The sequence below is a fragment of the Melospiza melodia genome, chromosome W, assembly GCF_035770615.1.
Source record: "Melospiza melodia melodia isolate bMelMel2 chromosome W, bMelMel2.pri, whole genome shotgun sequence".
In the NCBI taxonomy this organism is placed as follows: domain Eukaryota; kingdom Metazoa; phylum Chordata; class Aves; order Passeriformes; family Passerellidae; genus Melospiza; species Melospiza melodia.
This window is the reverse complement of record NC_086225.1, coordinates 2,272,650-2,289,680: the sequence shown is the minus strand read 5'-3', so window position 1 is coordinate 2,289,680 and position 17,031 is coordinate 2,272,650. Positions and strand designations below refer to the sequence as shown.

Here is a 17,031-nt window from a genome sequence, read left to right as displayed (position 1 = left end):
TGCTGTTTGTCCAAGAACCATGTATTATGGGTTGACAAAACACTCCTGGCCCAGTGTGAAACAAAAATATTTTCTATGAGATGAATTTAAAGCTATGAGGAAGTAAATAATTTTGAAGTCATGGCATGAACATCAATTTCTCCTATAGATGGTGTATTGGTTTTGCACAGCCTGGTTTTTGGTAGTGGGGGGGCCACAGAGAGATGGGTCCTGTGAGAAGCTGCTGGAAGCTTCCACCATGGCCAGTAGAGCCAGTCCCTGATGGCTCTAAAGATGGACATGCTGCTGGACAAAACTGGGACAATTAGAGAGGTTGGTTATGCCTCTGTGATGACATATTTAGGAAGAAAATCAAAACAAAGTACACGCAGTTTTTCTTCAAGTCAGAGAAGAGGAGGAGGTAGGAACAGGTGAAGGAAAACTACATGGCAACACCAAGGTCAGTGACAAAGGAGGGGTAGGAGGTGCTCCAGGTGCTGGAGCCGAGATTCCTCTGCAGGCCGTGGTGAAGACCATGGTGAAGCAGGTTGTCCCCCTGCAGCGCATGGGGATCCACGGGGGATGCAGAGATCTACCCGCAGCCCGTGGGGGAGGCACCCATGCCAGAGCAGGTGAATGCCTGGAGGAGGCTGTGCTCCAGTGGAAGACCCAGTGGAGAGAGGGGGCCCTTGCTTCCAGGCTGGAGCAGCCTGTCCTTGGAGGACTGCACCCTGGGCAAAGAGAGACCCATGTTGCAGCAGTTCTGGGAGGACTGTTTGCCCGTGGGGGGAATTCATATTGCAGCAGGTGCAGTAGGAGTGTTGGTTGTGAGAGTGGACCCATGCCAGAGAAGTTCACAGAGAACTGTCTCCCATAGGAGGGACCCCATGGCCTCACAGGGGAAGGACTCCTCTCCCAGAGCAGCAGAAAATCTCAGTGGTGAACTGACCAAAATCTGCATGCCCTGTCTCCCTGTGCTGTTGGTGGGAAGGAGGGAGGGTCTGGGGGAAAACATGTTTAAAGGGCTTATTTTATTTCTCATTATCCTCCCCGATTCTGTTAGTAATAAATTCACTTTGCAACCTTAAGTTGAGCCTGTTCTACCCTTGCAATGTTTTCTCCCAGTCCTTATCTCATTCATGAACCCTTTTTTCATTTTTTTTTCTCTCCTCTGCCCAGCTGTGGAAGGGGAGGGCGAACGAGTGACTCTTGTGGGTACCTGGCATTGGGCCAGCTTCAAACAACAACAAATGGTCTAAGGACAGTTGAGGTATGAACCCAAGATGGACCTTGCAGACAGAAAATTTGCTGCTTCTTACACTAGTCAAGCTGACTAAATTAGGAATAAGTCAATACCTATGTATGGTCTTTTACAAAGAAACAGAAATGGCAGTACTTTCTGAATTTTACAGAAAACAAGCTACCCAGGCACTTAAAAACTATCCACCTGTCTTTGAATATGTAATTATTCCTGGACCAAAACCAGTGCAGTAAAAGATAACATTCTTCACTGGAGGCTGCAAAAATCCCCACAAAACTCTACTCTAGAGACAAGTCACAAGTATCCACTTATGAAAAGAGAAAGGAACCCAATATTTATAGTACCCAGCAGAGATCCCAGAAAAATTCTCAGTGTAAGCTGTATCACTTAAGGAAAGCCACATGGTGCTCTCTGGAGATGGGAAGAAACAGGAAGAGACATGGTATTTGCTTCTAAGTTCTATACGCTTGCAATAGACTAGCCCAAACACTTTTGATGAGAGCAGCCTCAATTTGAAGGCAAAACTCCGGCAGAACACTGTTGGTAGGCACTTTACTGAAGATTTTTCTTCATTAAAATCTTGAGTCACTATTGTTAGGAACACTAAATGACAGGAAAATAAGTATGGAAGGTACTGTACTAAGTACACTAACATTAACTGAAACTCTGAGAAAGGAAGGGTTCCCATATCTTCATTTCTGTCTCCAGCCACAGTGATAAACAAGAGCCAATGACAAATCATCTGGAAGACACTGTTCAATGGGAGATTAACCTCAGTAAACCAGATCAGTGCCAGATATAAGGTCTATTAGAAAGCTAGGCTTGAAAAAAAAAAAAAAAAGGTAATGTAAATGTAGAAAAGATGTGGCTTTGAAACCTTTAAATCTCCAGTAACGTTTAGAGCAAGTGTCAAGACCTCATTTTTGTCAAAAGGTGTTTTTTTTTTACCTGCACTAGCAACTGGTAGTGTGCAAGAAAGAACAATTTATTCAATTGATTTATGAATGCAGACTGGAATTTTTGTACTCAGTGCCAGTTCAAAGGAGTCAGGTTCAGTAGCTTGCAACATTTTAAAGAGACTCTGGAATGTTTTAACATGATTGGGCTGGAGCAGTGAAATAAAACTGGGACAGCATAAAAGTATGCATTTTCCAATATGAATGCTGATTCCAAGTGATCAGCACAGGAAGCCTTCATTGAAGCAGAAAACTATATATTCCAGTGCAGAAAGTACCTCAATGAAATCTAATGACAGTCCAATCACCTTTCTGAGAAGGTATTAGTTTCCTTAACATGTTATGTCTGCACTTTAAAGGACACTTAGCATGTGTAAGATTTTTCCAGTAATTAACACACACTACATAAGAGTCCCTGGATAAGGCACAGTCTTCCCAGATGGCATGACAGGAACATAATCATTAGAGGATATAAAAGGTTAACTATCACTTTGAGAAAACTTCTCTTTCCCAAGATCTTAGATTAAATAAATTAACAAAATACAAGTAAATTAAAAGTCAAAGCTATTAAGTATAGCTATACTGACCTCTATACTAGACAGTTAGAAATTCTCCAACATGACTAAGAATCTAGCAGATCCTTGAGATATCATGCCCCAGTACCACAATAATTTTAATTATTCTTGCAATCTATATAAATACTAAAAACTGTTGTCGCTAAAAGAAAAAATTGATAAGCACACTGAAGCATGACAGTAATAAGACAAAAAAAAATTATTTTCAGCATAAAATAACAAGCAACTTACCTAACAACTCTTGTTCTCATTGTCGTATTAGCTGGCCACTTGTTTTGAACAGACTTCTGCAAGCATCCATAAATATATCTCAATGTCCTGTAAAAATAATAACTGATGAATAATTTAATTTACAAATTTTAATGAGTAAAAATAGCTGGTCAGAAAGCATCTAGTCCAATCTCCTCCAATTCAGACATAAGCTGTAACTTAATTAGAAATCTGCTATAACAGTCCATTTACAAATGGCAAAGAAAGTCCTTGACTAATGCACTACTCTATTTGTGAAGGTAAAATTCTGATAAATCATGTATGCATTTGATGTTTTATAATACTTTTTTCCTATTTCCCTAGTGTGAAAAATGCATGTATTTCATGATTGTCTTTTAGCAAATATTAAAATTAATATTATATGTGTTGTGTTAGAAAGTAATGCTGTATTAATTCTCTTAAGTAGTGTATTAAATATAGTTTTAGGTTACAAAAACTGTTAGAATAGAAACGATGCTATGTAAGATATTTTTTTAAAAGAAAGGACTTGCAGCAAGATAGCAGCCACAGGACACCTAAATCTTTCAGAGAAAAAGAATTTATTGCCTTCTTATCAGAAGAAACTAACTTCTTCCCGCCTCGAAGGTGCTGTTAGGATTCAAAGGAAGAAATTGACACTGACCAGACAGAATCCTGTATTTGAATGGAATTTATGCATCATGTATCAAGTATATGACTATGCAACAGGCTATTACTTTTAAGGGTTAATCCTCTGTTAACGGGGGTCCTTTTTCGAGCTTGTGCTGCCCTGAAAAAGGTACCCGGACGTCCGTAACTCTTTGTACTTGTCTCATATTGTCCTAATTCAAATTGTCCAAATTATTATTGCTCCAATTGTATTACTATATTTATAACCATTTTATTACTATTAAACTTTTAAAATTTTAAAAACAAGTGATTGGCGGTTTTCACACCTAGGTAGCATTTCAATTTTTTTTTTTAAGTTTGGTTTGCTGGCTTTTTTCCTTTATTTTTTTCCACTTTTAAACTGAATGAATAATAATTTGTGCATCCATAACTAGAGGTCAGGTTTTTAAAACTAGTTATGTAATAGTCTTCTCCTATTAAAAAAAATAGGAGCCCTCTGTTGTATTTCAGAAAATGTTGAGATGCACCATATACTGAACAGGATGAAGCTTTTAATACTAAGTATGCTGGTTTTATATTATTTGATTTTTGATGAAGAGGGAAAAAGCCAAGGAAGTGATTCTCTGTGAGGAGCTGCTAGCAGCTTCCTCCGTGCCTGGCAAAACCAATTGCTGGCTAGCTCTCAGAATTGGCACACTGCTAAGCCAATTAGAAAAGCTGGAAACGCCTCTCAGATGGCATTTAAGAACGAAAAAAAACGCGGAAGTGCTCTAGCTCTCTGCAGAGAGGTGGGGGGGTAGGCCGGGCCCCCTTCCTGGTGGGGCCAGCTAGGGTCCCTTTCCAGCGGGGGCCGCCGGGCCATGCTGCGAGGGGCCATTACAGCGCCGCGAGCAACCATGGGGCCGGGGCAGCGCCGTGCGGCTGCGCCTTTCTCGGAATAGCTCACAATGGACTATTTACTTAGCCGCTTTTAACCAGCCATGCTGCGGACAGAAAGACAAAAGCGGCGGCAGCAGCTTTTCTTTTTTCGGTGTGCCGCATGAAGAAAAGGCGTGGAGTGGAGCTGGCAGCCAGCGAGGCTTGCCCAGTGCCGGCGGAGACCGTGTGACCAATAGAGAGAAGCACGGCGAGCAATTCCCCGATTGTGGAGCTTAGACAAGATCAACCTTTCATCGCTGCAGAGCTCTATAAAAACTGTTTCAATTGATAGAACTTGAAAACAAAGGAACCTACAGATACCAATTCTCTCCCGAGTCAGAGAAAAGGAAAAAGTGAGGACATGTGAGGAGAAAAATATGGTGACACTAAGATCGGTGCAAAAGAAGGAGGGGGAGGAGGACGTGCTCTGAGCATCGGAGCTGAGATTCTTCTGCAAGCCATGATGAGGACTATAATAGAACAAACTGTTTCCCTGTAATTCATTAAGTGCATGGGGGGGATGCAGCATTCACCTCCGGCCCATGAGAAAAAAGCACTCGTGCTGGAGTGTGTGGATGCTGAAAAGCTGTGATCTGGTGAGAGGCTTAAACAGAGAGAAAGAGAACCCTTGCTTTCAGAGATTAAGAAAGAGGACCCTTGCTTTTATGGTCTAGAACAGCTTGTCCTTAAAAACTGCACCCCATAGCTAAATGGCCTATGAAAATCAGTTGTGGGAAGACTGCAAGCCATGGGAGGGACTTCATGTTGCAAGCAGGTTCCAGGCAGACTGTTAGCTGTGAAAATTAAAACCACCTCGCAAAAGTGCACAGAAAACTGTTTCCCATAGGAAAGACCCCATGGCATAGCAAAAGAGACTCCTCTCCTTAAGCAAAGTGAAAAAAGACCTTAAGAAGTGGCAAACTAACTTAAATTCCCATATTTTGTCTCCCTGTGCTGTCGGTGGGAAAGAAAGAAGGGCTGGGGTGGGTGGGGGGTAAGGTATTCTAAAGGTTTATTTTTGGTTCTCATTATCCTCTTCTAATTCTGTTAAGAATTTTTCCTGTATATGTTTTAAAATTTTGAGCCTGTTTTGCCCATAAAGTGTTTTCTCCTAATCTTTATCTCACACCATGAGTTTTCTTTCCCCCTCCTCTGCTTAACTACAGCAGAGGAAAATTAGTAAACGATATTCATGGGTGCGCTGACATTTGGCCAGCATCAACCCATAACACTAACCTTGCTATCACTGACACAAAACTTTCTGTGCTGTTCTGTGATGGGTTGACCATGACCAGCAGCTAAGCCCCCACCCAGTCGCATGCTCACTTCCCATCAGCAGTGTGAGAAACAACTGCTCACTTTGAAAATTTAAAAAGGTTTCTTAAACCTTGACAAAAACACAACAAAAGGACTATATAACCAAAAATTCGCAGCGCTAGGAACTGCCCTTGTGGATACCACGTGGCTGATTTGTCTTCAAGATGGATGCTCAGTCTTTTATACCTCTGGGGGGGGGGGGGGTTGCATCAGCCAGCCCTGGCCCCTCGCAAAGTCTGTCAGTCAGCTTTTCTTTGCCATTTATTGGTGGAGACTGCTTTCTTGTAACTTGATTGGAGGTCAGGTGTTGCCATGCTGCACTCCCTTAGCAACAAGCTTTTCCATTCCCAACTGCCCCAGGTAAGGGACATGTGCATGCCTTCTTTCTACCTGTCCTAGACAACCCAGGCTGTCTGATGGCAACAATACAGGGGGGAAAAGGGAACTGTGGGGAGAACAGAGGACATCTAAACTACAATAACATAACTATACATCACTAAAGCTTTTCTTAATATTCACACAATAGTTATCCCCTAATTGCAAGATCAAATCATCTCATTATACATCTATAACAGCAGGATAGGGGAGAAAATAACAAAATCACATGTTATAGATGAGTAATGAGATGATTTGCTCTCACAATTAAGGGGTGAACATTATATATATGTTAAGAGAAATTTTATAGATGTATAGTTATGTTACTGCAAAGTGTTCCCCCCAGCATTGTTATCCCGGGATGGTCTTGGTAGTTGGGGCATTTGGGGAAAAGGGCAGGCTGGTTACTAAAAGGCACAGCATGGCAACACTTGACCTCTAATCAAGTTACAAGAAAGCAGTCTACACCAATGGACAGTGACGAAGAGTTAACAGACAGACTTTGGGAGGGGCTAGGGTTACCTGTTGCAACACCAAGGGCATAAAAGGTGGAGCAACCATTTTGTGGATGAATCAGCCACGTGGTTACCAACCATATGGGGGTGATTGTTGCATTGTGATTTCAGGGTTTACCTCAGAAACCCGGGTCCCTCCTGGGAAAATTCCCTCCCAGGTGCGTCAATCACCTCTCCTTTCCCCTCCCTGACCCCTGCCGAGCACTGTCTGTCAATCCTGGAATTCCAGAAGGGCGTCAAGTGATTGGCAGATTCAAAGGATGCCCTCTACCCCTGGGGGGCATTGGGCCATCCAGGTGTCCTTTGTCCCTTAAGACCTCCTCCTCTGTACCTGGTTAGTGGGCTTCCTACCCCTTCCCTCCCCCTCTCCCCGGGGTTAAAAGGAACAGCAACCACGTGGCTCAGGGAGTTCTGTTGGAGCTGTTGCTGGATGCAGAGGCCTGTGGGCCAGAATAAAGCTCTGGATCGAAACCCTCCCTCAGAACCGACTCCTTTCCTTCACCATCACCTTAAAGCTTCTCCTCCAGAGGTAAACCTGAGGAGCGGACCCTCTCTCTCAAGGAGGCTCCATCCCACCATCACCAGAGCTCCTGCATGCCTGGACTTGTCTCCAAGCGCCCAGCTGCAACATCCAGCTAGCCAAAAGTGTCTCTGGGGTGAAACACCACAGTTGCTGCTATTTGGTTCCACAGCAAGGGCCAGACAAGCTTAGGCACATCCTGTCCGGCTATATTGGTAAATATTCAATAGGGGATGCTCCCAGCACTGAAATTTTTCCTTACTTAGTCCTTTTGTTGTAATTTTTGTTAAGGTTTAGCAAACCTTTTAAAATTTTAAAAGTGAGCAGTCGTTTCTCTCATACAGAATCATTTAGGTTTGAAAAGAACTCTAAGATCAAGTCCAACCAGTAACCTAATACTGCCAAGTCCACCATTAAACCACATCCTTAAGTGACACATCTATATGCCTTTAGATACCTCTAGTGATGGTGACTCCACCACTTCCCTGGGCAGCCTGTTCCAATGCTTTATGACCCATTTGGGGAAGAAATTTGTCCTAATATCCAATCTAAACCTCCACTGCCACAACTTGAGGCCATTTCCTCTCATCACTTGCTTTTTGAGAAGAGCCCAACACCCACCTTACCACAACCTCCTTTCAGGTAGTTACAGAGAATTATAAGGTCTCCGGAGCCTCTTTTTCTCCAGGCTGAACAACCTGAGCTCCCTCAGCCACTCCTCATAGGACTTCTTCTCCAGCATCTTCCTCAGCTCTGTTGCCTTTCTCTGGACATGCTCCTGCACCTCAATGTCTTTTTTGGAGTGAGGGGCCAAAAACTGACCCCAGGATTCAAGGTGTGGCCTCACCAGTATCAAGTACAGAGGAACAATCACTTCCCTGGTCCTGCTGGCCACACTATTTCTGCTACAAGCCAGGCTGCCATTGGCATTCTTGGCCACCTGGGCACATGCTGGCTCATTTTAAGCTGGCTGTAAACAAGCACTCCCAAGTCCTTTTCCATTGGGCAGCTTTCCAGCTACTCCAAGCCTGTTGCACTGCCTGGGGTTGTTGCGACTGAAGTGCAGGACCTGGCACTTTGCCTTATTGAACTTCATACAATTTGCCTCAGCCCATCTATCCAGCCTGTCCAGATCCCTCTTCATTGCCTTCCTATCCTCAAGCAGATCAACAGTTCCACCCAACTCTGTTCCATTTTCAAATGTACAGAAGGGCAAAAGCGAGAAAAACTCATGAGCTGACATAAAGACAGTTTAATAGGTAAAGTAAAAGCTGTGCATGCAAGGAAAGCAAAATAAATTAATTCACTACTTCCCATTGGCAGTCAGGTGTTCAGCCATCTGCAGTAAAGCAGGGCTCCATCATACATAATGGTTACTTGGGAAGACAAATGCAGTAATTCCAAAATGTGTCTTCTTCATCTTTCTTTCTCTGCAGTTTTATTGCAAAGCAGAACGTCATATCATATGGAATATCCATTTAGTCAGTTGGGGTCAGCCATCCCAGCTGTTTTCCCTCCCAACTTCTTACCCATGTCCAGCCTACTTACTGGGGGATAGGGCAGAATGGGGAGAGAAAATACAACCCTCAACACTGTGCGAGCACTATTCAGCCAAAACATGAGTTTGTTATCAACACCGTTTTAGTCACAAATCAAAAAGAGAACACCATTCAGGCTGCTATGAAGAAAATAATCTCCATCATATATAATGTAAAGTAATTCATGGTTAAGGGGAAAATGTATAAAATAAAAATTATAAAAAGAATTTAACATCCAATGAGCCTCTGAACATGAGCAACCTGGAGACAGATTACCACATTGGAATTACAAAACTCCTGGTGGCAGCAGGAAAACAATGCCTCGTTTACTAATAAAAGCACGTGGCTGGCACAGAGATGGGCTTCCTCTGGAACCATCAGGGAACACCCAAGGACGATCATCACTTTATAGATATCATCAATCAAGATAACCAAAGTCGCCAAGAAACATACATCTGAATACAGGACTTCCCCATATCAGCCTGCCACTACTCAGGAAACAGCAATTGTCCAGCCCTGCACAGTGAAAGAAACCTTCATCCATATGCGGGGTTACAAAAGAAATCGGGGCACCTCTGCCTCAGGCATAAAAAACTGTATAAAACAGCCTCGCTGGAGACGGCATTCGTGAACAGAGGGGGATCCGATGCGATAGAGGTTGGATATAGGTTCACCCAGCGCCAATCCCAGGCTCGATGCTGTCTCTTTGACTGTGGTTTTTGAAGACCATCTTTTGGTCGTGAGAATAAAATCTTTGACATTTATTAAATTGGCTTTCTGGTTGATCATTTATAACAATCTCTTTTTCCATACCATTTACACAATATACTTGGGTTGTACACTATCCAGTACATCCTCATTAACCACCATCCCTCCTTCCCATCCTTTAGTATGCATACAGATATAATTCCCTTAGTCTATAGCCCCCCCCCCCCCAAAGTGTCCATAAAATGTCCATTCAGTTCACTTAGTCTGTAACCTGAGCTCTGTTAAGGTGGTCACTTGGAACAGGAGAAGTAGTGCATTGTGTGGAGTCATTTGGCACCAAAAGCAGTTCAGATTGTGTCACTGCTGCACTTGCACTGCTTTTTGCGAAGCTCATCCGCCACTAGTTCAAGTGGTTCCTTTTATAGTACAACTTCTAGCATGCAAATCATATAACGAGTTACAACAGTTTAATCACATATCCATTACAATCTCTACCCCTGGTCCTTTTGGACCAGGCTATAGAGTTTTACATCACAATGAACTCCATGCCTTGCCCCTGCTCCAGCACGGATTCTCCATGGGCTGCAGTCCCTTTGGAGGCATACCTGTTCTAGCATACAGTTATTTACAGACCAGCCACTTCAACTCCAGCTCATACTGGAGTTCCTTCATGTCCAGTATGGCAGCACTAAACCATGGCATTATTTCATTCAGGCCACGCTAGTCCACTGTCAGTCTCCACTCTCCGCCAGACTTTTGCAGGCCATATGGAACTATTCAAGAGTGACTGAGTATTACTGCTTACTCCTTGGCTCTTCAATTGATGAATCAGCTTCAGCCAGGGTCATCAGCCACTCTTTTGTTAACTCAATCACCTTCTATTCATCGTGTAGGTGCCACCCCCTTCTTCTCCCAGGGTCTTTTTCAGATGACAGATGGGAAGAAATTCCCTGAAAAACCTAACCCACAACACAGCCCTAAAGAATTTAGTCTTAGTACTAATTAGTATAAGATAAACCAATAAACCACCATTTTTATGGTGCAATGTAAACAACAGACAGAAATTTGCAAGTACAAATTTGAACAGAAGAGTGCAAACTTACGGAGGCAGTATCTCTGCAGCCATGAATATTTTCTCCACCAATTCTGAAAGTATACTGAGTAGATGTGCCAAATTAGTGTTTACATCTTCATTTTTTTCTAACTTCGAAGGATTTAACTAAAACCAAAAGGAAAAAAAGACATAAGTTTTGTCTCTTGAATAGAACTATATATATAATTTGATAATATTACACACCGAATACTATTTCAAAATAAATTTAATATTCTACTCCTGTACAAATCTTATACAGAACTTACAAATCTGTTTCAAGGGCTAGCTAGAAAACTAATGTGAAAAAGCAAAGTTTTTAAGTTCCAGCGCACTATGCTTTAAACAGCACATTTAACACTATCCACAAGTACCCATCTTTTTCTAACTATGTATATTTTCATCTTTTAATCCAGTATTCTGAGGACACAGCCCTCCCCTTTCCATAATTAAGTTCAAGTGAAACAGAAGTTAGGAGAGTTGTTTTAGAAATAAAGGTAGGGTCTAACACAAGCAGTTAATGTAAGGGGAGTTTAAAAATTAAACTTAGTTCAGGCATTGACTTCTAGCATATCTGGAGCTTAAAACAAGTTATTTAAGGTAGGCCATTCAGTAAATGCTGCAACAGAACATACAAATGCTAAAGAATAAATACATAATTGAAAGAAACTTGAGTTTAAAAGTTTATTTAAAAGTGATGCTATGAACATTGTCCAAGCTCACATTTAGAAAAAAAACTCATAATCAGTTCAGTTCCAGTACTGAAATTATTTCTGAAGAATTAATAAATGCCTCTGAAGCAAATAACCAGTAGATCATTGTTTCAACAACTCAAAATTTAAAAAACATAGTTCAAGTTATCACCTCACAGGACTGCTTGCTCTCCATTATCTTTAATATACTATCTTTCAGTGCATGATGAACAAAACGTGTTGCTGTGGCTTTCATATATTGCTCCATAAGTGTACTTGCTAAAGTGGTGGCACGAAACAAAGTAGTAGCTTCATCTGAAACAAATAAAGTTGGGAAAATGAGGCAACAAAAAGCAGGGGGGGAAAATAAGCTGTGTTGACATTTTGATATGTGATGCAATAAAGAGAGGAGACAGAAATGAAGACATGGGAGTCATTCCCTCCCCAGAGTTTCAGCTAATGTTAGTGTAATTAATACAGTACCTTCCATGCTTATTTCCCTGTCATTTAGTGTTCGTAACAATAGTGACTCAAGCTTTTCATGAAGAAATATCTTCAATAAAATGCCAGCCAACAGTGTTCTATCCTGGCCACAAACATGTGATAAGGCATAGACTACATGCATCTCTTTCTGGAGTATGAGCTGAAAGAAAACCAAAACAATGTTCAGAAATTTGTGCTAAAATAACAGTTCCCACAAATACAACTTAGCAACATCTGAAAGTGTTACAGAAATTTCTCTCAAACAACAGAGAAACTGATTTTGACAGAAAAAATGAGGAAAAAAACTTAATACCTCTTTAAACTCACTGTACTCCTCTTCTGGCATGATCTTCTCCATAGAATATCGTGCTCGGACACGCAAAGATCCTGGCTCAATACCTTTCAGTGGTATATGGGAACTGAGTTGAAACCACTCATCTGTTGCATGTCCTTTCTGTAATCGGCTTAATTGGCAACGCATAAACACTTTAAGAAAAAAGCATTGTTAAATAGGTTATCTCCAGCAAAACAGTGCTAGCATTGAATAAAGAAAAAAAAATTTTTTCAGCACGTAACCTTGCTTCAGCACAAGACTATTAATAAAAATGATCAAAATTTGTGTCATCAAATATATGGACAGATTATCTCTCAGATGGTTTAGGAGACTCCTGAAAACGGAAGTTGAAATATAAAGCATGCTGTAAATAATGTATACCCAGAGATTTGAAAAAAGTTTTCTTTTTAATGCCCAAACAGGGGAAAAAGCTCCTCTGCTCCCTCAGCCACCTATCAAACCTTGGCAGCAATAAGAAAACTAAAACAGGTAAAATGCTTAGAATTCACTGTCCTCTTTTGAAGCCCTGAGCTCATACCTCTATCAGGTCTGCTCTTGAACCTCTTTGTTACCATTTTTAGTCTTTACTTTTAGCTTTAGTACATATTTCCTAAATGTTGTCAGATTTATTTCTTCAATACTTTGAAACTCCCAAGTTTAAGGCTGTAGCATTTTATGCAAAACATATAAGAAGTCCTTCCCAGACAGGTTACTGCCCAAATAATGACAAGTCAACTACATATGACAAAAACATTAATTCACTTTTTTTGGTGGTGTTGGTACCTTAAAATTACAAAGTAATGACCTGCACCAGCCTATTCAACCATAATTGAAAGTCTGATCTGACAGCTGACTAGTAAGCTGCAGTAGTCAGACCATGGACCATTCCAAATTAAGTACATGCACTCCTGAACAGACTGTCTGGAACTTCTAAGCAAACACTCTTATTCTGCATCTCTTGATGAAATCTACTTTTAATCAAGTCCCTCACATTTAAACAAAACAACTCTCCAAACAAAAAACACCCAATCATCCCCCCAAAAATCAAAACAAACAAAAACACTATCACACACTTCTTTTTCACTTTTCTGCAAAACATTTGAATAGTTCTGGCAGACTTTTCACTGCCCCAATTCTGCAGTATGTTGGGCCATCATTTGCATAATCAGATAATGGAACAGAATGACATCATATTTCTAATATAGATTTAATATCTCATATTCTTTGGAGTTCATGAATTGATAAGGTAACACAAGTCAGTCAGGTAGTGGATATACCAATTCATCATCATCTACTACTTATCACAAGTGTGGACTGGACTGTCTTGACACCAGATAATCAATTGACTTTCCCAAAATATTTCTTCTGAGCAAAGCTCTTACACCCTCAACCGAGCAAGGAGTTTTCTTCTTGTTTTGCTTGTGCATATAAGGCATGTATCACATTGACAGGAACAGTGAGATACAGGATTCAGAATAACCTGATTGAAAGGAATGAGGGATTTGTCTTTACAAACAAACTGTGGGGCTGCTAGTAGATCAAACTAGGTACTGAGAGATAAAAGAAACAATGGGAAGGATTCCACTGACTGATAAATGGAATGAGAGAGATTTGTCTTTACAAAATGTCAGGGTTTGATGATGGCGCAATGCCAGTGCCCCCATGAAAATATACTCTCCCTGGTGTTTGCTGTGAGATGTGACCAGGAATAGAGCAAAGCAGGCTCCAACTTAGGAATAAAGAGAAAACTTTATTAACCTGCAACTGTATGTAAAAAGAAACACACAGAAAGAATGGCACTGCCCGGAGATCATTTGCCATCGTGACATCTTCCTTCCATGTCCAGTGCTCTCACCACTGCGCATGGACCAGAGCTGCTTCTAGGGTTTTCCTTTTAAGGCTGCTTTGCCCAGTTCCAAAAAGAGCACAGTCTTTCACCTTTGGGACACCTGTCCGTCCCAAATTTCACCCCCTGGGGCCGAGGCGTCTCAAGAACAGAGAACTTCTTCCCTGAAGACGGAGGGCACCACCACCACTCTCCTCACCCGTCGTCTCTGTTCATGCACTTCTTCACATAACAACACTGAACTCTCTTGGCTCCGACCCATTGCCTCCCCCCTAAATGCAGTCTCTGTGTCACAGGAAAGAAATGGTTCTGTCCATGGCTATACAAGAAAAGTCCAGCTAAAGGCCACTCCATCACCTCCACCCACCCAAGATTCTTCTCAACTTCTCTCAAGGCCCATTTCCTCTTATATCTCATCTCATCTCATTCAATTCCAGGAGGATCAGCATTTGTAAGGCTTCCATCATCCAAGGAAAGGGTTGCAAATCTCAGGTTCTGCCTGTCCAGAACTCTCACAGCTGCCCTGCCAGGCACCTTCTCGCAGACCCCCCCCCTTCTCCTTCCCAGCCGGCCATGCTGCCCGAACACAATATCGAATTTCAACGTGGCACAAGCACCAGCACAGGCTCACTCTGTCTCTCCTCCACCCTTCCATCCTGCAAGGGCCTTTACCTCCCCTCTCTGTCCAAGGCCCTACCTCACCCAGCCACATGGCTTCCCCTCCTCCGCCCAGCCTGCAGCAGCTGGGCAGGGGAGGTCTGAACCTTTCACTGACCAGAACCAAGAGAAAGTTTCCCTGGGAGTTCTCTGCTTTTAACCCCCTGTGATCTCAGAGGCATATCCATGTCCTCAGTGGCCACATCAGGTGCCAATATTCAAATCTAAGCACCTATTGGTTTCACCACAGCATCCCAAAAAACTCACTTCCTCTCAAACCTGGCCACAAACAAACTGTAGGTCTGCTGATAAATAAAATTGGATACTGAGAGATGAAAGAAACAATGGGAAGAACCATAAATCCTGTAGGAATTCCGCTGAGTGACACAAGGAAAAGGAAAAAAGAGGATAAATTAGAAGGGGGTCTTAGGTATTAGGTGCTTTGGGAAGTCTGCGCCTCTCAAGTACCTCAGCCAATGAGGAAAGAGAGAGGGAAATGTGGCCAGGAAATTAGGATGAAAAGGAGGCTGTGTCCTCCAAAAATTTGAGAGACCCCATGGGAAATACCCATGGCCTCTCCCTTTATTCGAATAAAGTTACAGGACTCCTCTGTCTCCTTTATGGACATAAACCTCTGGTGTTTATGGATTAATTTTCCTGACACTGATGATTTAATTTTTCCCATGGTTATACAGGAGCACTTTCTAGCGAGAATATAAATTTTATAATATTTTGATCTTAAAAGATTGAAACAGAAACATCAACATATGGACTGTAGAATACTTCTTATAAGTCATATTCAAAAATTTAATAAACACTGTCTGCTACTTAGAAAAGTATATTGAACTATCAGGCTATGTTCAATAAGAGATTGCCATTAGTTGATGATTTAAGGATGGTAAAACTTTGCAGTCTAGCACAGTATGATAGAATAACAAATATACAGAAAAAACCCCAAAAGTTGATTATTGGAAAATATTACCACTTAGATTGTGCCTGGGCCAGTCTGACCCTCGATGCTGGGCCAAAGGCAGCAACTGCGGTGTATCACCCCAGAGATACCTTGGCTTGCTGGAGATTGCAGCTGGGCACTGAACAAGTCCAGGCTTGTTAGGAACCCCGTTTACCTCAGGAGGAATGGCTTCGGGCGATGGTGAAGAGAAAAGGGAGATGATTCTGCTGGAGGGTTTAAATCCAGAGGTTTATTCCATGGTTACAGAGGTCTGAATGTAGGCAACTGCTCCAACAGAATCCCGGCCACATGGTCTCATTCACCTTTTAAGCTCAGGGACAGGGGGAGGGGAGGTACAGGTGAGCCACCAACCAGGTGAGAGGGGCAGGGTCTCAGGGGAAGATGACACCCAGATAGGCCAATGACCTCTGGGCATAGGGGCATCCATTGAACTTGACCAACCAGACGAAGCCTTGCTGGAATGTTAAGCCTGATTGACAGGACTCATTCAGCATGGGGGCAAGGGGGAAGGGAGAGAGGTATAGGCACACCTGGGGAAGTGACCTGGAAGGCCAAAATGGGACATTACAGCACACCACAACAGTTGATCCATTCTTTGCAAGCACAGTCAAAAACTGTATACAACAACCTTGAACCAAGAACGTTTTCTGTGATGAACATTAGCAAAAATTAAAGGTAAAACTGAGCTTTCTTAATAGTTTGTTTGCAAATTAAGCTTAGGGATTAATATTTAGTAACAAGTTTATATATTGATGATTAATAATTATGATCTGGAAATCAAAGTGGTTAAAACTTATGGTTTTTTTAGAATGGAAATGAACTTAGGTTTACATTGAAGCCTTTGTGAAGCCTTTGTTGAACCCAACCAGAACCAACCAACCAACCAAACCCCCTAAAACCACTTACTGATTCAGCATAAAAGCTTATCTAAATGTTGACAAAGAATAAATTGCTCAATAATGGACATATTAAATTCTGGCTTTCCCACCCACAGCTTACTCATGTGTGAGCACAATTCATTTACAAGGCAGTGAGGAGCTGTTAAGGACTTGAAACTCTTATACTAAGTTCTTCAAAGAAGGGTCTGCCAACATCTTATTTTTGGTACCTAGTGTTGGTAGACAGTATGTTGTTACTACCATTAACAAGTACTTGATAGGCTCCATAGTTTCTCCCCGTTGTTCAAAGTCCACCCATGTCAATGCAAGAGTGCTTACATAAACTACTTAATATGTTTAGCACATATTTCATGAAGAATATGAGAGGGAAGGAGCCAAGTATATAACCTGCCATAGTAGGCTTATTTCCCAGTGCCACAGAAGTGATACATGTGTATCATAGTGACTTTTTTTGTCCTCAAGCTGCATATTCTCAAATTACTTCAAAACCAAGCTATGGCACTACTGCAAATACAAACTGGCTGAAAGAGACAAAGG

General features: G+C 41.9%; 1 protein-coding gene across 1 annotated transcript in view; it reads right to left on the bottom strand.

Moving 5' to 3' along the window:
* Positions 1–17,031, bottom strand: part of LOC134431479 (ras GTPase-activating protein 1-like) — a 126,227-nt gene that overhangs the window by 24,398 nt on the left and 84,798 nt on the right. Inside the window, exons 16-20 of the mRNA XM_063179491.1 lie at positions 12,099–12,271; positions 11,786–11,945; positions 11,475–11,617; positions 10,624–10,739; positions 3,003–3,089 (exon numbers count right to left, since the gene is read on the bottom strand). Of these exons, the coding sequence (XP_063035561.1) occupies positions 3,003–3,089; positions 10,624–10,739; positions 11,475–11,617; positions 11,786–11,945; positions 12,099–12,271 (679 nt within the window). The remainder of the gene's footprint in view (positions 1–3,002; positions 3,090–10,623; positions 10,740–11,474; positions 11,618–11,785; positions 11,946–12,098; positions 12,272–17,031) is intronic.